The following is a 23,690-nucleotide window of genomic DNA, read 5'->3' as shown; positions in this document are numbered from 1 at the left end:
GCAGTGTCTCTGTCTTTCTGTCCTACACTTCTCAAGTGGGGACCTTCTCCATCCTCAGCAGTGGTCATTCTCTTCCTCCCTCGAGTTCCTTGCCTGGGGAATCTCAAAGTCCCGCCTCTGTCTCCCAGCCCAGCCATTGGCAGTAGACATTTGAATCCCTGTGTAATTTGGGAAGCCATAATGTAAGCATTAAATCAAATCCACAACATCTCACCCTTTTTGTCCAATAAAAAGGCCTTCTCTCTTAGATATACATTGAACATAGTTATAACAGTTATGTAAACTATAATAATAGATATAATAACAACACCTAGTCTACCAATTTTGTCACTTTTAGGTACATCACTGGAACGTCTATCTTAACTTCCCCCAGGCTTTCTAGGAGGTCTGTTCTTATGCCTATCCTTCAGGCTTCATCTCCTCCATCTACTGAAACATAAGTGTCAAGCACACCTACGACCTACACATCAATAAATCCAAAGATCAGCTCTCAGTCTTTATCATCCCTGACTTACTGACAGCATCCAGCATAACTGATGCTCTGTCCTGGGTAAAATCCTTCCATTTGCCTCCTAGAAGAACACGCTCTGCCTCCCTCATTCAGGAGATGGAATTCAATGCATGCGTGGGGAGCTTAGCAGCTAATGAGACTGGCAAGAAGAAGTCAAGGCTATTCCTTGGGAGTGAGGATGGGCAAGGTAAGGAACTGCAGGTTAGGGAGAGGAAGAGTGTGAAACACTCACTGTGAGAGTGAATGGAAGAAGAAAATACAGATTCCTTCATGCCTCCTCCCTCTTAATATCAAAGAGCACTAGGGCTTGATGCCTAATTTTTTTCTCATCTCTGCTGGCATCTATCCTTGGATACCTATTCTGAATAGTGTGTGTGTGTGTGTGTGTGTGTGTGTGTGTGTGTGTGTGTGTGTGTGTGTGTGTGTGTGTGTTCTCACATCTGATCTCCAGACCAACACATCAGTTGGCAAACTAACATCTGAGCATGCATGTATATAACACATGCCACAATGTTGCAGGCCCAACCTCATTGTTTTCTAGCTTCCAGGATTTCTACTAAGTCCAGCACCACTTTCATTCTTACAGCTTTTTATATGACCTGGAATGATCCCATGAAAAAAAAATCATTTTATTTTGTTTTTTTTTTCCTTTCTAAAAAGGATATATTACCTACTTCAGAGTCCAGTGTTCTTAGTGCCTTTCTTGAAAATTGTACTTTTAATTTCAAATTTCCAAGAGCTCTTTGCTATGATGAGATTACTCTGTGATTGAAGACTGCTTTATTTTATGAATACAAGTTCTCTCATCTCTAAGGATTTTAAAATAGCATCACGCTATCTTCTGCTGCCCTGGCAGTATCTACCCTACCCCTCCAACTTCATGTTTCAATTTGCATAATTAGTTTTTCTTCCACAATGGAAACTATACTCCAATAGCTGACCACGCCTGGTATTTGTTTGTACTGAAGAACAAGGTACTAAAATGTTCACTGAAGACACAAATTGGTTGGCTCTAATGTAGTCACTTTAGAGCAATCTGGTGTCTATTCAGTGTTCTCATTTAAGGTTGCCAAATGTCTCCCTTGGCATCCTTGTCTGTGGCATCTGCATTCTCTGGACACAGATTCTCCAGTCCTATGTCTGCTACTGGCTTTCTGGTGCTAGGAATGGAAGAAAGCCTGAAGACCCCACTGTCCAACATGATATTTACCTAATCCCCTTGATCTCCCTAGGGTTCCTCATCACCCTTCTTTAAAGCTTGTCCTCCCAAGTCCAAAATACCCTCTGTTTAATTTCTTTTAGAATTTCCTGAGAGCCAGCAGAATGCTCACCTCCCTGCCTGGCATGGATTCAAAATCTATACATCCATACGTTTCTTATACACATCTGTGTATACACACACACACACACACACACACACACACACACACACACACACACACACACACCGCCTCTCTTCTGCCTTCCTAATGTGTCAATCCTCTAACTACCTCCCCTTAGGATATTGTCAAGAGACTATCCTGTACTTTCTGAAGGATTCCCATTTAACTAACTTCTCTCCACTTTGCTGTGACATCCACTTGTCTCCATATTGTGTTTCCCACTAACACACATCCGCTAGTTTCTTCAAAGACAGAGTTTCCCTGTTGCTTTAGAGTGGTACCAGATAAAAGAGAAATTAGGGGTTTGAACAGTTTGTCTCTTTGTGGATTGTTTTGTTTTGTATCCCTGGCTGGCTTGAAACTCTAATCTAAATTAGGCTAGCCTTGAATGCCTCCCAAATAGATTACGAAATTTGATACTTTGGATTCCATAATAGCTGAGCCTTTATAATATCATCAACCAAACCTTCAAAGCCATCTTGGTGGCACATTCCTGTAATCCCAGCTACTTAGAAGGCTAAAGGAAGATTGCAAGTTCAAAGCTTTTTTAGACTACCAAGAGGCCAGCCTAACCAACTTATTTAGATACTGCCTTAAAATTTTATATATATGTATATACATATAATTATAAAATATAAATATATTTATATACATAAAATATAAATAATACAAAAATATAAATATATTTTATAATACATAAATTATAAATTTTTATGTATATACATATACATACATACACACACACACACACATATATATATATGTATATATATACATACACACACACACACACACACACACACACACACACACACACACACACACACACACATATATATATATGGCTGGGGTTGTAGGACAGCAATACAACATTTACCTACATGCAGGAGGCCTTGGCTTCAACCCAATCACTGAAAAGAAAAATACTAAAACTGCCAGGCCGCAAAGATCCTCCTGGTGTCCAGGTATAAAGCTAAATTAGTAAAAGTTGCAGACCATGATTATTTTCCTGCCAGCTGTAAAAAGAAACAAAAGAGCAGCTTGCCACAAGGGACTTCGAATCAGTATTCACAGGAGTCTAAATAAATTAATGCTGAGAATGGAATGAATGAATGTAAGTCATTTCGCTACCTTTAGGTGTCATCTGACTGCTGACTTTTCAGTGAGATCCGTGTGGCCTTATGCCTGAAGGAAATGAAAACTACCTCTTATTGTCTCTACCTTGGACATGAACAAAAGGTCTCTGGCCGGGCTTGGTCGGAAGGCATCTCTCTGCTTTGGGCATGCGCAGAATGCTTTGGTACCAAGCACTCTGGTTCCACCTCTTGCTCCGTGGCTGTGCTGTCTCATTTGGAGCAGTACATTTATTTGTGACAAGCAGAAATGTGTCTTTAAGTCTCGCCTCGCCCGCCCATGTCTTTCTGTTAGGAACGTTAAGTATAAAACACCAAAAGGGCATGCCGGCTTGTGAATTCCCTCAGGAATGGTTACCAGTTCAAAGCAGGGCAGGGCCTGAAACAAAGCCATCCCAGAAGGCTCAGAAAAACAACACAGCTGTGAAAAGGATATTAAGGGGGTACAAACAATCCTTGCTTTCTTCAAATTCAGCATATCCAGCAAAAACAGAAGCACATATCTCTATTACTTCCATTACAAGATAAACCCTTCATTTCTTTACACTTATTGTATCAAAAACTAAAGGCCCGGCTAGTGGGGAGGCATTTGTTGCCTGTGAACCAAGTTTTTGTATTCACTTTGTCATGTTTACTTGGTTATGAGCAGTATCAGAATAAAATGTCCTCATCTAGGCTAGCATTTCCCTCCCACTTACCCCCACCCTACCCCGTGCACCCTTAAGAACACAGAGACAGAAATCAAACCTGGGAGTCCCAAACGCATTCTGAGCTGCAGGCATAACAGAAGCTCTGCTACACTGTGTAAAACTGAGCCCTGATTCACAGCTACAACCATAGCACACTTCTGCTTTTCATCTTGGTATATCTGAATTCCCCACACACTGAAGATCTCCCATAATGCACCCCCCCAACTCCAGAGCCCACCTCTCTCCCAGCAGGAGGTGATGATGTTTCTCAGCTGTGTAAACAAGAAGTAAGCATGACTTGATAGAAAACATAATCCACACACATATGCCATCACCAGCTTCCCTCTTATTTCATTATTTGCAAAAAAAAAAAAAGTTATTCCCAATTTAATATATAACCAGGTATGAATATATATCAGTTAATGAACCCACCCTTATCTATCTGTGAATTATTGCCCATGGTAGATACTTTAAATCATGTGCTCTTCCAAATAATACTTCCTCCATTTCATATTTTTTAACAAATTATTTTGAAGTGCACCCCAAAGTTTTGCTTTCCAAATGACCTCCCCACTCCAAGGATTCCCAAATTCATGGAGTTGATGCTGTCTTTGTTTGTTTGTTTGTTTGTTTGTTTATTGTTTTACCCTAGGAGTCAACAAGAAGAGAGCAGATACCTTCAAGGAATGGAGTTTCTTGTCTAAGGCACGGGCAAGTTCCAACATCATTGCACATGGCACAGCTGAATCCGTGGCTCCCACAAACACTCTGCTGTCCCATCGAGGAAAATATTTGGAGTCGTAGTGGCAGGCGAGGACCAGGTGTCGTTTCGCTTCCGGGTTAAGAGTGCTGATGATATTTGAGAAGGACCGATAGCCATAGGGAGTCCTACTCAGGAAGGTGTCAACTTCCACGACCCACTCAGCCTGAAGTCTCTGAATTCGTTGCATGATGTGCTGAGCAAAAAACAAATAAACAAACAAACAAACAAAAAATGGTTTTCATTGGTTAGCTGTGTCTCTACATCTCGAATGTGATGCCTTCTTTTGCTGCTGTTGGAACAACATTCAGGCCAGGCTGGACTGAAAAATGGCGGCATGATCAGGCCCCAGGCTAGCACAGAATTTATGGTAATCCTCCTTCCTCCTCATTCCAAGCACTAGGATTAACGGCAGACATGCCTTGCATGTTTACTGATAGTAATAACGTTACTACTAGTTGTTATTTTTAGTTAGTAGCAGCTTCTCGTTGAAAGGAGAGACTAGTCTCCCCCAGTCCTAACCTTTCGCCTACTTATTCATCCCGTTCAGTTGTCAATATTTACCAACACTAGCAACCTGATGGGGATCTTTCTACAGACTTCTCTTTGATTGTGCAAACCTCACCAGCATACAAGCGCGTATATTTGAAAGAGGAGTGTGTTCTTTTGCAGGGAAAGCAGCCTACTTTACTTAACAATCTGTCATGGGCACATCTACAGCTCAGGGAGCAAGTTCAGCTCAGCGCCCCTAAAGACTACTTCTAACATTTGTAACAAGCCGGGGTGCTCTCTTTGAGAAAGTAAGCATAGCAGATCTGTAAACCTCCACTCCAAGCTTTCGAAGAATCACAAATGGCAGCTGTGGGCGTATGTGCACGTGTGCCAAGTGCACAGAATGCTCTCCAAGCCCTGAAATGCTTCCAGAGTAGTAGGGGAAACATATGAGCACCCACCTACTGAGGGCTGTAGGGAAAGTCCCCATAGCAACGGATAGATGGGTATACGGTCAGACCCTACCCACAGTAAGAATCAATAAGCAACTCTCATCCCAGCTTTCATTTTGTATCCAAGGTAGGTCCAGATCTGAAGCTCAGAGAAATCTCTCAGCACTGCCTCATGGACACATTGGACCTTCTAGGCAGCATGGGGACAGTAGCAGGAATCGGGAAGAAAGGCCCACCATGACAGAGACTGACAGTGTCTTCCTTAGGGATGTAAAATGTGTGACCTGAGAAGTTTGGAATGAGCTTGACACTGTCTCACTCTGCTCTTTTTTTCCTGTCCTTATTTTTCCTTGGACTTGTTCCTCACTCCATTTCTTTGTTTCCCTCCAGTGTTGTTTCCATCTTTGTAAGGTGCCTTATTAAAACACATTCCTAAACCTCAGATCACAAATGAGCCATTAGAATCACTGACAGTTTGTCCCACCATTAACATCTAGACAGGAGGGACCTTGAGATAAATGAGCAAATAACTCACAATAGCTGGAAACAAATGGGAGGGTTTTGTTCCTCCCAAAGAAATACAGGATTTTCTATTCTGGCCAAGTCTTGTGTGGCCTACAGCCTGCTGATGTAACATGACACACAGGCCCAGAGAGCTTTGCACAAATTCCAGCAGGAGGCTTCCAAGGAGAGGGGAAACTTACACAGAGTGGGTGGAGGCTCTGCGGCACACCATCGACCCTGAGAAAGCCAAATAGACAGATCCCTTTGTTGTGTGTGGCTGGTAGACTTTAACCCAGACAGCGCTCTGCATCCCTTACCTTGCTTTACAGCTGCTACTCTACAGACATGCTCTTTTTCTATTCATCAAAAGAAACGCTTAGAGCCTTTCCACAACCAGCTCCCTTATTTTGTTATTCCCCACAAGTCCTATACTGTGCTTTTGTTCACAGTGTTCTACCGCAGGGAACTTGAATTGACTGTAGCAGAAAATGGGAGTTAATGTGATGAGGATACATAAAATCACATGACACAGATCGTTCATTGTTTCACTATCGAGGGAGATCGCTGTGCATCTACGACGAGGTTTTCTAAAGAAGATAAAAAAATGAGTTATCCCTAGACTTTGTTTAACTCCAGCACATCTGGAGTCCAGATGATAAACTGCTCCATAAAATGGCTTCTTACCACCGATGGTAGCCAGGGAGATGCACTGAGATTTTAAAGGATCTGTTGAAGGTTATCTGCTAGCATTGTGCAGAAGTTTCACCCAGAACCTCATTCCTCAACTCAATTCCCCCACCCTGGGCAATGACTCCTAACATTCCTATGTATACTGACTTCCACGAAAGATATCACCAAGAGCCCCAAACAGCTGTCTCTGAAGTAACCTTTTTGTATACAAAATAAATATTTTCATTTATCTTAGTAACCAGGATGAAATTAGGACACCAGTACTCAGTGGTGTCTTGAGCTTTCAGATTTATTTAGGCTCCATGTCTCCACCAGAAGGCTCTGAAGGAGATTTCCCAAACCACTGCTTTTTATCACAATATTCCTAAAGTCTAAGCAGCAGTTCACGCTTGACTCCGAGGGATCAAAGGTTGGGCCTCCAGGCGTGATGAGGGGTCAGGCTAGAGAGACTACCATTTGGCATTCTGATTCTGGGTGAGGCAGTAGAGGAAGCTATTCTGGGGTAACGTTAGTACTTGGTCCTAGGTGTGATGGGGTTATGCGTAAATTCTAATTTTGGGTATCTGAGAAATGGTGCTGTCAGCCGCAGATCAGGATTGCTCTGGGGAAGTAGACTCTCCAGTGTGTGCAACTAAATCTGCAAATGCACTGTTGTGAGGGTCCTGGCCCTGCCACTTTTTCCAGTTAACTCTTTTCTAGACTATCTCTACACAAGGCTCTGGGGATCCAAGCTGACCATACTCCACACAGGGTTCTCCATTGGTAACTGTACACCAACAATAACAATACCTACATACCTTTCACAGAAATTCAGTTTTGACTTTCCACACTCTGTGCATCCCTGATTTCTCTAGCTTGTCTCTCCTAGAAAAGGATCTTGACTGTCCCTCATGAAAATTTGCCATCCTTGTGACTCAGTTTACTTTCTATGTCTACACTGGAAATCACTGAAATGCCCACAAGTGAATGCCTTCAATATATTTTTTTAATAAATAAGTTATTTCTTTAGATCAAAATTTAAATTCAATAGTCACTTTGGGCTTTGTTGCTCAAGGGTCATAAGTGTAAATTTTAAGACACATCTGTCCAAAAATACTTTCTCTCCAAAAGCACTCATAGAGATATGCATCTACCCTGTGACTGCAAAGTCAACCTACAACTTGACTTTGGATCAAGTCCTCAGGATTCCAGAGCCAAAAGTCTTCTTAAGTCATGACTGCGTGTCTCTGTGAACTACAGAGTACCTGACCTAGTTCCCAAGAGGCCTAAGGGGAACAATTTTTGTTATTGGGGCTGCTTAAATTTGGCTCTGAATGAAAGGCTGTGATCCTACTTGAGTTTTACATCGATGTAAAACCCTGAGTATGGTCCCCTCATAATAATTGTCTCTTTTTCATTTTCAAATGAAGGAGCCTTTTCTCTTCCACAACTTAAGGGACATCATTCTAGATTAGTGATAGCAATTTTCTTATTAAAAATAATAAGACTGAATCTCTTAGGTAAAATTTCTTTCGTATTATTTATTTTATAATTTATTTATTCTTATCAAAAAGAGGAAAAAGCACGTCCATGTTGTGTTAGCCATATTCTCACCGGGATAGGGTCAGATTCCCAGTGGCCAGCAACCCAGGGGAGGATGAGTCTTTCTCTGCCTGTATCCCTCCCCAGAAGCCATAACTTAAGAGAACCAAAGGTTGTTGGGGGGGGCAGGGCCAGCTCTCCCATAAGGGCCAGGGTTAAATAAAATTTCTAACATGATTATCCTGTTATCATCTACCACCACATCAGTCAGGCCACATACAGGCAGTCCTGCCTAGGGCCTAACACATTCTAAAATACTGTCAATACATTTCCCCTTTGCTTCTACCCCTTCAAGACAGTGGTCAATGCTATTGTAGACTTGGTCATTATGTGGATATTTATCTTCGAACATTTAAAAAGTTTTTTTTTTATTTTGTGTATGCATGCGTCTGTGTATGAGTGTGTGCATGTGAGGCCAGAGGTGTTGAGTTTCTCTAGAGCTAGAGTTACAAGCAGTTGTGAACCACTCAGTATGGGTGCTAGGAACCAGACTGTGGTCCTCTGCAAGAGCAATATGCTCTCTTAACTGTTGAGCCATTTCTCCAGCCACTGAATGTATATCTTTTAAATCATAACAATACCTATATACTGATTATGCTATATATCCATAGAAGACAAAGTTTCAACAATGTTCACTATGTTTATGGCCTTTTAGGAATAAGGAACTTGGGCCTCATGTATGCATATGTGTATCTGCATGTAAATAGCCTTCTGAGCCAACAGAGTAAGAAAATGGGAAAGGTTGGATCAAGTATCATAGCCCGGATTGTTTCCAGGTGAGCTGAGGACTTTGAGAAGCAAACATTCTGAAACTTTCAAGAAAATTCTTAGAACATGGGGCCTTGGGAAAACTGTGCAATAAATATTGTGTACCTCACTCTCCAGTGTGCCATGGGAAGATGCAGAGCTGAAGCTATTAGCTTCATTTATCCTTGATCTAATTTCTCTCAAATCTCTAGTGATTAGAAAATCAAGTAGAACTGAGTTCAAACTGCTATAACACACATAACTGCAAATAAATTAATTCAGATAACTAAGCCTTGGATCTCTTTAAATAAGTATATTGGGATAGGAATGTAGCATTGTTGTGGAAACTAAATGTGCTATTATGTGCTGTCCGAAAGTTGACCATCCAGGATGGATATCCAGGCATGGTAATTCACAACTGCAACCCTACATCCTGAGAGAATCAAACACAAGGAACACCTCAAGTTTAAGGCTACCCTGGGCTACATGGTAAGTTCTAGGCCAGCCTGGGTTGTAGAGTGATACTGTTTATCAAAAAAACATATATGAATAAAAAGAAAGAAAAGAAGGAAGGGAGCTAGGAAAGGATGGAAGTTGGCCACCACCATCATCCTCCCCCTTTTCCTCCTCCCCCTCCCTCCTCCTCCCCTTCCTCTTCTTCCTTCCCCTCCTCCTCATCACCATTCCTCAATGTTTCTGAAGGCTAAAATAACCAAGTTTGTTAGAGCTTTGTTGGGGATTGGTTCTAATGCTTTGAATTAACCTCGCCCCTCAAATCGGAAATCTGTGTGTCCAAATACTGAAGGTCCTTGTCCCCAACTGGTCTTTTGATCAATCAATAAAGAGCCAACAGCCAATGCCTGGGCAAGTGGACTGAAACCAGACCTTTAGATTTGCCCAGACTAGAGATTGGGAGAGAGGAAAGGGCAGAAATCACCTTGATGGGGAAGAGGAAAGACCAGACCCAAAGGCCCACTGACATATGAGAATCATGGAAAGTGGCCACATGACCCACTTCCCCAAATGTGTTGGGGTAGCAGAGATGAAATATAGACTTTAAAAGTTGTTAACTCAGGAGTACAGGAGAGGAGTGTTTGCTAGCAGTGGGAAGGATTAGAAATGCTCAGCCATTAAGCTAGTCAAGGCATTTAAAATTAACTGGGGTGAGTGTGTGTGTGTGTGTGTGTCTGTCTGTCTGTCTGTCTGTCTGTCTGTCTTCCATTCACAAATCCAGATAGCTCTTGGGTGGGTGCACATGTGCGACCTGTCGGGAGCACAGAACAGTTAGCTAAACTCACCACAACAGGCCTCATCTGAGGAGCTATTCAGATGGGAAGAAGGAGGCTAAAAAAAGCCAACACACACATCTGTCAAGGGTACACTTGCAGGGCAGAGCTACACAGTAGAAAAATAAGAGCTGTGAGCTGCATAGATGAAGCATGCAGGTCTCTCTAGACACAGCAGTAGTTGCCAATGTTTTTGTCTAGGAAGTTGAGCAAGTAGAATATTTAGGAAGAGGCTTTGAGAGGCCGGTCCTATTCCTTCCCAAGCTCCCCCTTGAATGAGATTAGTTTGGAAAAAAGCAGACATTGAGAGGTAAGATTTCGTGTTGCTCAGGCAGATTGACAAAGAAATTCAAAGTCTAGCCCATCTTATAGCTTCCCTCTACATCACTGTCCTCCAAACAGCAGTGGTAAAATCAATAAACCTGGAAATAAAAATAGAACTTACAATATCTAAATAAATTACAGATAATAACAATGAGTAGTTTTTCCAAAAACTTTCATTGCAGCTAAATACATTGTTAAACATCCTTGTCTGTAAAATCCACCATGTTTTTACTGTGGGTCAAAGTAGATGTCTGAGAAGCTCAACTGTAGACAGAAGCTAATCATTGGCCTCAGCCAAGAAAACAATTTCCCTCAAGAGGAAAAAGGCTGACAGTTCGGTGACTCACACTTGCCCTGGAACTGCTAAGCAAGCACTGTGAAAAGCTGTTGAAGTTTGGATTCTAGGGGTCACAAAAAATGGTTAGTAAGCTAGGAATGTGTCCTTGAAGTGACCAAGATTGGGGCCTTAGTATCCTGAATTATTGCTGCTATAGTCAGGACAATGATGTCACACATAAACATAAACTGATTTTCAGTAAATGTGTAGCAATCAACTCAAAATAGACACTTACTCTCAGGTGTATGTCTTTCTTGGTTACCTCTGGTAGTGTGTAGTGAGATAATGTTATACATGACTCAGAACTTTAGCCACCATCTCATCCCTCAAGGGAAAGCAAAGTATTTAAAACCTTTAGGTGTGAACTCTGTTCTTCCTCACCTGCCGAGCAGAATAGCTTCCGGGCGATCCAGGATATCGTTCTATCAGCAATGGTCTCAAGTCGTTTTGCCACATTTCAGAAATGCTAGTGCCTTCTGCAACTTGCTGAAGAGATGAAGAATTCAAATGTGCTGGTTGGTGGTGGTTCTGTGATCAAATAAAAAGTACTTAGCTCCAATTGTATGTGTTTAAGACTTAGCATGGTACATTTGTGATTAGTGGCTTTAAAAACTTCAAAATAGCCGGGCATGGTGGCGCACGCCTTTAATCCCAGCACTTGGGAGGCAGAGGCAGGTATATTTCTGAGTTCGAGGCCACCCTGGTCTACAAAGTGAGTTCCAGGACAGCCAGGGCTATACAGAGAAATCCTGTCTCAAAAAAAACAACAACAAAAAAAAAAACAAAAAAAAAAACTTCAAAATAAAGGAGAAGGTTTATGTCATATGAGGTAAAGGGCTCAACTATAAAATTGTCCCCTTGAAATGTCTAGATTTTGGCAGCTTGTTTGAAAAACAAAATTGAAAGTATGCTTTCATGGTAAGTCACACAACTGGTGTAACTTCAGATAAATTTTCTGAATAATTGTTTTGTAAAACTGAGGTTTAAAAATAACAGTTCTGGGCTGGTGAAATGGCTCAGTGGATGAGCACTTGCCAACAAGTTTGAAGAGCTGAGTTCTATCTCTGGGACCTACATGGTGTAAGAAGAGAACTGACTCTAGCAAATTGTCCTCCACACATACACCAAGGTATACACACACACACACACACACACACACACACACACACACACACGTAATTTAAAAAATTAATAACAACTATACAGAGTACCAACACTGAGGAGGCAGAGGCATGAAAATTACAAGTTCAGCGCCAGCCTGGACTACACAGAGGAACCCTGTTGTGGAGAGCCCTGGAGCTAATTATATTTGATGTTAAGTCCATTCTCCTGGGAGTGTCTTCCAACCAGGAATGAGTCAGCACTCAGGTGATTTCCTGTAAACCTGCTTCCCACCTTAATTTGTAAAATAAAGAAGAGCTGATGATGGGAAGGTGGAGCAAAAGGTGAGGGGAGGGAGAGAAGGAGAAAATGGAAGAGGGAGAGGATGCAGAGGAGGAGGAGGAGGAGGAGGAGGAGGAGGAGGAGGAGGAGGAGGAGGAGGAGGAGGAGGAGGAGGAAGAGGAAGAGGAAGAGGAAGAGGAAGAGGAAGAGGAAGAGGAAGAGGAAGAGGAAGAGGAAGAGGAAGAGGAAGAGGAAGAGGAAGAGGAAGAGGAAGAGGAAGAGGAAGAGGAAGAGGAAGAGGAAGAGGAAGAGGAAGAGGAAGAGGAAGAGGAAGAGGAAGAGGAAGAGGAAGAGGAAGAGGAAGAAGAAGAAGAAGAAGAAGAAGAAGAAGAAGAAGAAGAAGAAGAAGAAGAAGAAGAAGAAGAAGAAGAAGAAGAAGAAGAAGAAGAAGAAAAGCAGAGCAGAAGCACATGGCCTGGAGAAACCGCAAGTTCTACGGGGTCTCATGTGGAAGATGGTAGTGTAGCAGTAGATCTGCCCAATCTAGGCTCACAGCATGTAATCATATTAATTGAGTTTTGTTTTCATTGCCAGGCATAATTGGGTTGGAGATTTACCGCAATAGAACCCTATGTCAAAACAACAACATAACAACAACAACATAACAATTTTGAGATTATTATCTGAAGAAAATGTAATATTTAAAAAGCTGAAGACAGCAAAGAAACACACTGTCAGTAGAGCTGTTTTATAACAGGCAGAGAGGCACTTCAGAACGGCAAGGCAGGGAGGCCTAAGCAAGACCTCCAGCTGCCATGTGCAGACGCCATGACGTCAGCCAGTTCTCTAGTTGTTCTAGATCTGCACTGTCCAGTACAGGAGACTACGAGCCATTTGTGACTATTAAGACTTGAAAAGTAGAAAATCGAGGTGTGCTTCAAGTGCAATGTATACACCAGGTTTGGGGCGTTTGGATTTGTTTTTGTTTTTGTTTTTGTTTTTGTTTTTTGAGACAATGTCTCACTGTGTGTCCTTGGCTGATCTGGAGTGCATTATGTAGACCAGGCTGGCCTCCATCTACCAAGCTCTGGGATTAAAAGCGTGTACCACCACATCTGGAAAATACATCACTTTTAAAGACCTTTTTATAAAAATAGAATTATGTCATTTATATTTCTCTGGGTATGTGATGAAACAGTTTTTACTATGCTATAAGTGAAATATTTGTTAAAATTAATTCCAACCTTAACCTCTTAATGTAGATACTAGAATATTTTAAATTTCATTCTTGGGGCTGAAGAGAAGAGCACTGGCTGCTCTTATAGAAGACAAGGTTTTAATTCCCAGCACCTATATGGTGGCTTATAAGCGTCTAAACCTTCAGTTCTGGCAGGACCCAATGCCTTCTTCTGGTTTCTGTATGTATCAGGCACACTAATGGTACAGGCATACATGCAGACAGAATGCACACACATACATTGTGCTGGCTGATTTTGTTGTTGTTGTTGTTGTTGTTTGTTTTTCGAGACAGGGTTTCTCTGTGTAGCCCTGGCTGTCCTGGAACTCACTCTGTAGACCAGGCTGGCCTCGAACTCAGAAATCTACCTGCCTCTGCCTCCCAAGTGCTGGGGTGCTGGCTGATTTTATGTCAACTTGACACAAGCTAGAGTTATCTGAGAGGAGGAACCCCCCCAACTGGGAAAATGCCTCCACAAGATCAGGCTGTAGGCAAGCCTGCAGGACATTTTTGTAATTAGGGATTGCTGGGGAAGGGCCCAGCCTATTATAGGTGGTGCCATCCTTTTGCTGGTGGTTCTAGGTTCTATAAGAAAGCAGGCTGAGCAAGCCACAAGGAGCGAGCCAGTAAGCAGCATCCCTCCAAGGCCTCTGCATCAGCTCCTGCCATGTTTAAGTTCCTGCCCTGACTATCCCTCAGTGATGGACTGTCACCTGAAAGTATAAGCTTAAATAAACCCTTTCCTCCCTCCCCAAGCTGCTTTGGTCATGATGTTTCATCCCAGCCATAGTAAGCCTAAGGAGGATATACATAATATAAAATAAAAACAGGCCTTAAAAACAAAATGATACCAGGCTCGATGCCTACACACTTTGGGGCTTTTCCTGTCTCAATCTCTCATCTCTCACACTCTGCCTGGCTCTTGCATGGATTCTGAGGGTTCAAACTCATGTCCTCATGTTTGCACAGCAAGCACTTTTACGCACTGAGCCTTCTTCCTGGCCCTCAATTTCTATCAGTGTGTACCCGGGATGAATGATGCCCCTCTCAATGTGAGTCTGACAATTGTAAAGCTGGCTAAATAGGAACTCTTTTCCATCATCAACCTAATTATCTTATAGTCTATTAAGGTTTTAATACTCTTTAGTACATTTACATATTAAAATAAAACTTTAAAAGCTCAGTAGACCTAATGTTCAAATGTGTATCCTGAATATGACCTTACACATGCTGAACTTGTCTTAGGACACCCAAAATGATGAATCAGCCATTCATTACAAGTTCATCAGACACTCCTAGGGATTGTGGCACTTCTGCTCAAAGGGAAATGAATGGTTGCTCAAACCAGTTCTTCCCTAAGGAGAATGAGGAGAACGGTGGTAGGGACATTCTTTGGAATGCAAAACAGAAATTGGGAGACTCCGCCCATCCTGCAGTTCCTTCCAGGATTAGTGTTTACTGGATACATTAAATAATCATGCAGGTAATTCACTCCACATGAACCACCCACACGGCTAATGAAACACTGTAGAAATACTGACTGCTGCTGCCTCGTTGCTTAGATCCCTCTAGACTTTGAAATAACGCAGTGTTTCTCTCCAGTGTTTATCATGCAAAGAGCACAGGCTATTGGATCAGATACAGCCTTTCAACTTAGCACCCACCACTAGCAGTAACTCTGGCTATGTTACTTAACCTTATCAAGGCTCCATTTCCTTGTCTGAAAAATGGAGGTGATAGTACCTGCACCCGAAGGTACTTAGGACTAAACGAGCCAAAGCATACAGATTGCCTAGTAAATACCCAGGGTGCTAATTTCCCCCATCGTACAGTAAACTAGTATAGAATGTGAGACCTGGATATGTCACTTAGAGATAACTAGTCCAACCCCCTGACCTCCACCAATGGGAACTGAGGTCTGTAAAAACCAACGGTAGAGAGTTAAAGGTAAATACGTAAAGTAAATCCCGGCAGGAGGATTTCTAACCCAGCATTCAGTGTTCTGCTTCATTTCCTCACTTCTGCTTTACTCTTGAATATTGATACCGTAACTGAATGTATTAAGGTTTTGGTTTTGTTCTTGGGAATAATACACTTTAAAGCATATTTCTAGGGGACAGGGAGATGACACAATGGGTACAGACAGCTACTGTCAAGTCTTGGGAACCTAAGTTCAATCCCTTGAACCCACATGGTGGAAGGAGAAAACCATCTCCTGCATGTTGTCCTCTGAGCTCCACATAGGTGCAATGGTACACACACACACACACACACACACACATACATACATACATACATACACACACACAGACACACACACACACACACACACACACACACACAGACACACATTAAGAAGTATATTTCTTTCAAATGTCGTTCCCTGGGGAAAAACAGATTTGACTAGAAACCATAGACATAAACTCATAAGATGACATGCCATGAGAGTGGAAACCAAACAGGGGGAGGGGGGAGGAAGGAGGAGCAAAGGGGTCTCTGAGTGTGTCTGGGAGGAACACTTGCAGAGCACCGGAGGTAGACTATGCTTAAAGTATATTACACACTTGCATGGAAATGGCCTTATGTAGCCCTATGCAACAGATAGATATATTTTCTAAACAAACTTCTACTGAAGCCTTTAAATTCCTTAGTGCCTCCAATGTCTAAGTCCTCGTGTTAGAATTAAACAGCATTTGAACAAGAAAGCTGAATCTAAAGGGGAAAAAAGTGTGAAGTGTGAGCCAAAGTAAATGGGGGCAGAAAGGGGGATCTGCATGGTTGTTCCTTCCCAACAAATGCCTGTGTGTCTCTCCCACTGCCTTGCAAGCCCCAGCATGAGCTGCAGGCTCCCATTCATCCCACTTTGGTCACCCTAGCACCCAGCCACTTTGAGATCTACTCCTTAGGGTCTCGGCACCTCAGCAATGCAGTCTGCCCTTCAAACTGTTTCCGTGTCTCTTCACCTTCAAAATGCCTGTCTTCTTCATGCTCCTGCCTGAAGACTGTTCTCGGGTGTCGTGTTTCATATCTGTATTTCACATAAGTCAGGAGCTCCAGGAAAGCTAGAACCCTCTCCCAGTTTCCTGCCTCTCTCCAGAGTCGCAGGGGTGTGGCTCACATTGAGCACCTGGTAACTACTGGGTAATTTCAAGTAATGGAGAGACAAACTAAGTATTTTTCTAAAACTTCTGCAGCTATAAACGTGTTTATATAATAAAGGCGTAAGAGTCACACCTCTGTCTTCGTAAATACTAAACTAGCTGAATTCATAGACAGGCATAAAAGCCAGAAGAGACATGTGGCTGCCTGGCACAAGGGGACAAGACATGGCCTGGTTCCAGGTGGCTGCCTGTTGCAAGGGGACATCCTAGTTCCGTGCTTGTCAGCTTTGCTTCTTTTAAACTTCTGCACAATGCTTCAGACAACTGACAGCTCCTTGGCTTGGCCCAGGGCAGTAATGATGACAGATGTAAACTTTCATGTCAGAATCTGTTTCAGGGGCACGATGTGTCTCTGTGGTTAAAGGTATTCACTGTTGAAGCCCGAGTCCAATCCCCAGATTCTCTATTGTAGGAAGGAACTGACTCCAGCAAGATACCCTTTCATATTCCTCCTTCTACCCACACTGCATAAATAAATGAATTACTATTCTCTCTTACACAACTATTTTATCGATGGCTTCTTTCCTATTCGCTGCCCACTGTGCCAACCCCAGAGCCAACCTAGTCACTGTGGGCTGTGTTCTTCATGTCCACAGTGAAAGGAAATCAAAGTCATGTTTAAATACATGCTTTACAGGAACTTGGAAAATCTCACAAGACTTCAGAAAAGCAAGAATGAAATAAATCAGCCTTCATGATCTCTCTATTTGCTCCTTCCCAAGTTGCTGGGGCACAGTGCCATTCAATCACAGTTTAAGAAAGGAAAGGTTCAGTTTGCTCAGTTTGAAGGCTCTTTGATACAAAGTAAATGTGCATAGAGCACAGCGATAAATGAGACAGCTGCTCATGGTACAGCGCAGTTCAGTTCGGAGGCAGAGAGCGATGGCTGCTGCTACCTTGCTTCTTTTTGCCATTTAGCCATCTTAACTGAGACTCTAGCCTATGCACGTGGAGGATGTGTCTTCCCACCTCTTTAACCCAATCTAGAAAGTCTCCCACAGACGTGCACAGAGGGCTGTCTCCTGGGTGGTTCTAGAGTCTTGTCAAATTGGTGAACGGTATCTAAGTATCACAGTCTCCAGCAGCAAAAGATACTGTGTCTGAAAGCAACATGTCAAAGGACATTTTTTAAATTCTTAGTAGCTGATAGTGAGTGAAGCGGACAGACCCACGGGTGCTTTTGAATAAGCACTATCTGCTCTTCAACCTCCTGAGCTAAACAACAAAAATGGTTGATTTCATAAGTGCACTTCAATAAAGAGTTCCTTCCCCCTTCTTTCTGGACCAGATCTGAAAAATCACAGAAATATCAAACTTCCTAGTTAGTGAAGAGTATTGAAAGCAGAGCAACTAAATTCAGTTGTACAAGCCCCTTGATTCACAAAAAGCTCTTACAGAAAAGCATACAGCTTGCATATGCTAAACAGCATACAGTCAATTTACAGGCAGTGTTTCTCAACCTGGGTCTCGACCCCAGTCTGGAGGTTCAATTGACCTTTTCAAAGGGGTCACCTAAGATCATCTGTGTATCAGATATCTGAATTACAACTCAAAATAAAAGGAAAATTACAGTTATGAAGTAGTGACGAAAATAATTTTATGCTTGGGAGTCACCACGACATGAGGAACGGTATCAAGGGGTCACAGCCTTAGGAAGGTTGAAAACCACTGAAGTAAAGGGCTCTTACTCTCAGAACTCACTAAGTACAAAACCTGTTTCAAAACAGGAATGAGTAAGACAGAAGTGGGAAGGATAGGCTCAGAGGACAGTACCTGGCCCCAAAACAGTGCCGAAGCTGAATGTGGGGGTGCACACCCGTGATTCCCAGCACATGAGAGCCAGAGACAGGAGAATCACCCCAAGTCTGAAGCCAGCCTGATCTACACAGTGAGCTCCAGCCCTACAACACGGCGGTATAGTGATACTCTGGCCCCAAACAAACAAAACAAAACAGAATAAAGGCCAAGGGCAAGTGTAAATCCCAGGCTTGCTCTAGGTGCATTTCAATTGAAAGGTACTTCAGCCATTTCTGCTGGTGCCAACGTTCTCAGAGGAACAAGGCTCTGTTACACCCAGGGCCTTGTCTTTTCATCCAGGCAGAAAGGACAATGAAGTCTGCTCCAGGTGACAAGAATCAGCTGAAACAAACCTGTGAACCAGATATCCTGAAGCATCTCCTGTCTAATCACACGGCCCAGGCATTTCATTACATAATTTGGAGAGGCGGCCTTGCCTGCAGGCGAAATGGAGAGGCCAAAACACTGCCTGTAAGGGAGACCATTGCAGAAATGCAGCTGATCCAAGCTTCCTTTATGAACATTCCAGACAGTCCTCAGATTAAACTTTTGCTACCTGCAAGTTCCACTCTGCCAGCAGTGACTGAAATGTGTGCAAGCCATGGTCAGCACAGACACAGCACGGAAAGGAACTGGAAACTGACCAAGATTCTGCCTTTCTGTCCAGTGCACACAGGCTCGCTTCTTAAAAATCAGGGCCGAGAGGGAAGTACAACAGAGAGACCCCAGCTCCTCATTGAACAGTTACGTCGAAGAAAAGTGCCCTAATGTGTAAAATGGGTGTCACTGTTTCTAAACCACAGGATAGTAGAGATTTCAAGATGACAGTTGGCTTTTTTCCTGCCCTAGAGGTCTTCACGAGCCTCTCTGTCCCTGCCTTGGAGTCGCCTCTTTCCACTCACAGGTGGCTGGGTGGCCGAGTGAGGTAGAGAGGGGGAAATCTTATGGACATTTGGAATAGCAAGTGGTTCAAAACCAGAGAAACGTGAAGTGTCGCAGATAACTGTTTACAGCTCTCCTGGGCCCTTCCGAGTCTTTGCCTCTCCACCTCTAATGCGACTTGAATTTTCCTCCTTCAACATTGTCACAGTAAGGGAAAATTCTTCCCGTCAAAATACATTATGTCTCAGCTTTATTGATAGAGATTTGCTAGCAACCTCAATGTTCAAGATGAAGAAATAAATCATCAACTGATGATAGTTTTGCAATCATCAAGTTATGTTTTCAGGGGATTTTACCGGCTTATGGTACGATTCATGACACTATTAATCATATTAAACTGCATGTGCAGTGCTGACTGCAAAATACTAATGTATGCTTATTTTTCAATAATTAACATGCATTGAGCCTTCAATGTAAGCTAGACACTGTGCTGTTTTACAAACTCATTCAGTCCCTATAACAAGCTGAAATTCAATCATCATTACTCATCTCTATAAATCTGTGTGTGTGCGTGTGTGTGTGTGTGTGTGTGTGTGTGTGTGTGTGTGTGTACATGGGAGCTGGCAATAAGAAGACCCAAAAAGATTAAAAGGAATTATCTGGAAAATGAGATTGTAGGTGGTGTCCTTTTTTTTTTCTTTTTTTTTTTTAGAATACATTGTTCTGTGTTTTTGAACCTTTCTAGAGTGAGTACATGCTACCTTCACAACTAGAACATGACAAGTGAAGCTGCACTGTTTAGCTCAGCGGAGCTAACATTCCTTTTCAAATGTAGGCAGCGTCTCGACAGCCAGCAGTTCTCATCTAAAGGAGAGCTGATTTAATGAGATTTAAAAGGGAAAGAAAAAACAAAACCACTAAACCAGAAATAAATAAATAAATACCACTAAACCAGAAATAAATAGATAGATAGATAGATAGATAGATAGATAGATAGATAGATAGATAGATAGATAGATCAGGGACAGTAACCAGATACAGATCAACTTTCAGCATAATGATAACTCGAAAACTGGAAGAGAGAGGCCAAGGAACTAGGAATCTGGGGGTGTGGGAAGAAATGATGCCCCCTAACATATAGATCCCACACATACATTCACACACACGCGCACACACACACACGCACACACGCACACACGCACACACTCCTGGGCTAGCTAGACACTCTTCCTCAGCCAGCCAGCATTTATCTACCTTTAAAAAAGGAGAAAATAAAGCAGAACTGGGAAGACCAGGGTTCCTGATTTCCACTTTATAAATGGCGATAAGCACACTCTTTCCCGGTACCGTGAGATTCACATGACGTGGTTCTATCTATCTGACAACTGGTACCTTCGTGTCAACACCCTTCCGCATACACACATACGTGGGCCCCGTCGGAGGTGTAGTCATTTGTTTCTATGAATGGTTTCTAGGCTTCGAATCACTGAAGCGTGGTTCTAACGACAGCCATAAACTAGGGTCGATGTGCTTTCACACAGCGGATGCTACTCCAAGAGACACGCCTCTATTTCTAAACAAGGCAATGGATTTCAGAACTGATGCTCTCGTTATCGTACTTCTCCTGTTGGCAGACCAGTATACCAAGACTGTGCCTTGTCTGATTAAAACAGTCAAATGTCATAAAAGGCAGGAAGGCACATTTGAGTATAGGCTGATTCATCTCCCAGGCTGTAAAGTGTAGCTGGCTGCCCAGAAGACTTTATGGAGACCTTTAAAACTAGGAAAGCAGGAGGAGCTATTAACTGAGAGACGTCATGGCTGACTGTCATCCACTCCTGCCATTTGAGAGTGTTTGTTTTCCCAGTAAAACAACTGTTAGAAGCTTCTTAAGACATTTCTCAAAAGTTAAATCTGAATTTAGTTTAAAACATTTTGAGAATACCACAAGAACACGGCTCTCGGAATCAACTGACCAGAACTCAAGTGGGTTCAGAGATCAGAGAGCCTGTAGGAGTCTGACCTGGGTCCTCCACATACATGTTACAGTTATGTAGCCTGGTGTTCTTGGGGGATTCCTAACAGTGGGAGCAGGAGCTGTCTCCGATTCTTTTGCCTGACTTTGGGACCCTCTTCCCATTACTGGGTTGCCTCATCCAGCCTTGATGTGAGAATGTGTGCCTGGTCCTAATGTAGGTTGTAACGTCCTGTTTGGTTAACATCCCTAGGAGGCCTGCTCTTTTCTGAGGAGAGGTGGAGGAGAGAGTGAATCCAGAAGGAAAGAGGGGAGCAGAGGGAGGGGAAATTGCAGTAGGGATTAATATATGAGAGACGAATCAATAAAAAGGAAATTTTCTCTTAAAGAAAAAGAATCACAGGATGTTCTCCCACCTAGAAACAACCCTGGCTGCTACACCTGCCCACAGACAGACCCCGAGTGGAGCTCAGCCCCTGACAATATTTCTCATCCATTAAAATACGTTTTAAAGACACATTTGGCCTTGTGCGACACTCTGGTTTTAAAGTCCCTTCTCGGTGCTTGACCTCCCAGGTACCCCAAAGCAGTGCAGGAGAGGATTCTACTCAACGGCTTGAGAAGTACTTCCCAGCCTCTGGGGGAAGCCGTTTGACTCATTCTGGAGAGACTGAAGTTGTACGGTGTTGACTTCCCACACCCACTCCAGACTCCCCGTGTAAATGGGGATCTGTTGTGAGTCCTGAAAAGAAGTTGGCTATGCTTGAGCTCACCTGAAGTGGGCCATTCATACACTAGTGCATGAAACTAGCTGGGAATGAGCATGTTGGACGTGCAGAAACGCTAAAAGCACTTAAAGTACTTGTTTAGTAATGTCGCGCGCAAGGTTCTATCCCTAGACTGATGCTTTTCCTAGTTTCTTTAAAGACATGCCATTTTATTCCCAAACCGTCATCGTTTGCACAGCTCGTAGCAATTTCATGATTTCAAAACTGTTGCACAAGAAAAGGAAGTAATTGTGAATCTATTTTCTTCACACAAAGCGACTTGGCAAATCATTTTTATTCTGAATTCCTTAAATGAGATTTCCACAACTGAATTCATTTATCTGAAAACAGCGTGCGTCTCTTTTAAATATTTAACAATATGCTGGCGCTGAGTCCACCAGGAAACTCAATCCCCATGTAGCATCCTTGAATGCTGTAGTTGGGCATCCATGGGGACACCCCTAGACGCGCGGTCTAGGCATCCAGGAGCAAGCGCGGGGAGCGCGGAGCTCGCGGGTCGCGATTGGGCAGTGGCGCCCCCATGTCCCTGTTCTTGCACAGCCAGCGAGACATACTTCCTGTGCCTATCAGCAGCACCACCACCCCCCATCAGAGCGCAGCCAAAGGGAGGCGGGTGACATCACTCAGCCCCCAGGCGACACTAGCGCAGCCCCGAGACCAGCCCTGGCGCCCAGACTTGGGAGAGAGAGCACTGGTTCCCAGGAGTTGGGTGAGGACTTGGTGCCTGAGCAGGGGGACAGCATCCCTGACCCGCCTCCCGCTAGTCCAAGAGAAGGTGGCCGAGTCCCAGGTCCTGGCACCCTCCAACGCCACTCAAGTTCAGAACGCAGCAGTGGCCCCTCACCTTCTCCTGCGTCCAGGCAGCGGAGACCAGACTCAGATTCCCAGCTGTCAGAGACAGGACGGTCGCCTGCAGTAGCAGCAGGTGGAGAGTGCCCACGACGAGCTTGTCTTCGCTGCCTGCCATCTCTGCAAGAGTGTGTGGGCGTGGATTCCCGGGGCCGCCAGCGGTCACGAGCCCGGGAACGCGCGCCGGTCGCCCTGCCTTCTCCCTTCTCCACCCCTGGATTGATTGTGTCTGCCTCCCAGTCGCCTCCTGTGGCCTCCCGCTGTGCAGCGCAAGCACAAACCAGCAGTCCTCTCCCAGAAGCCTGGAAGCCAGGGGACTGAGCTTCCCTGGGTGACAGGAGCTTTGGAATCCAAGGGACAAAGAAAACACTTCCTTATTTTAGAAAGGATGGAGGGAAAAAAGGAAGGGAGGGAGGGAGGGAGAGAGAGGGAGGAAAGAAGGAAGGAAGGAAGGAAGGAAGGAAGGAAGGAAGGAAGGAAGGAAGGAAGGAAGGAAGGAAGGAAGGAAGGAAGGAAGGAAGGACAAGGAAAAGCCTTCCTGTAGTCCATAGATACGAAAAGAGTTTACCAGGCCCTGGGGGCTATAAGTGGTTTTCTGCACCTATTCACCATGACACTCAGACAAAATCAATATTTGTGCAATGCTCTGTACAAGGCACCGTCCCAGGTTCTAGGTGGTCTGAGACCTAGAGGAAGGGGGCGCTGGACTGGAAGGTTCTGGGAAAAGTGT

At 43.5% G+C, this 23,690-nt stretch overlaps 1 protein-coding gene across 2 annotated transcripts in view; it reads right to left on the bottom strand.

Annotated features, from left to right (window-relative positions):
• Nucleotides 1–23,438, bottom strand: part of Qpct (glutaminyl-peptide cyclotransferase (glutaminyl cyclase)) — a 38,473-nt gene extending 15,035 nt beyond the window's left edge. The window contains exons 1-3 of one of the 2 annotated variants that reach the window (NM_027455.3): nucleotides 22,956–23,438; nucleotides 11,270–11,416; nucleotides 4,393–4,671 (exon numbers count right to left, since the gene is read on the bottom strand). In NM_027455.3, coding sequence (NP_081731.1) covers nucleotides 4,393–4,671; nucleotides 11,270–11,416; nucleotides 22,956–23,078 — 549 coding nt within the window. In that variant the 5' untranslated portion in view covers nucleotides 23,079–23,438. The remainder of the gene's footprint in view (nucleotides 1–4,392; nucleotides 4,672–11,269; nucleotides 11,417–22,955) is intronic. The other variant, NM_001316729.1, reaches the window with a different exon arrangement.
• Between the last annotated feature and the right edge of the window lie 252 nt (nucleotides 23,439–23,690).

The sequence above is a fragment of the Mus musculus genome, chromosome 17 (genome assembly GCF_000001635.26).
Source record: "Mus musculus strain C57BL/6J chromosome 17, GRCm38.p6 C57BL/6J".
NCBI classification, from domain to species: Eukaryota; Metazoa; Chordata; class Mammalia; order Rodentia; family Muridae; genus Mus; species Mus musculus.
This window is presented reverse-complemented; position numbering and strand designations above follow the sequence as displayed.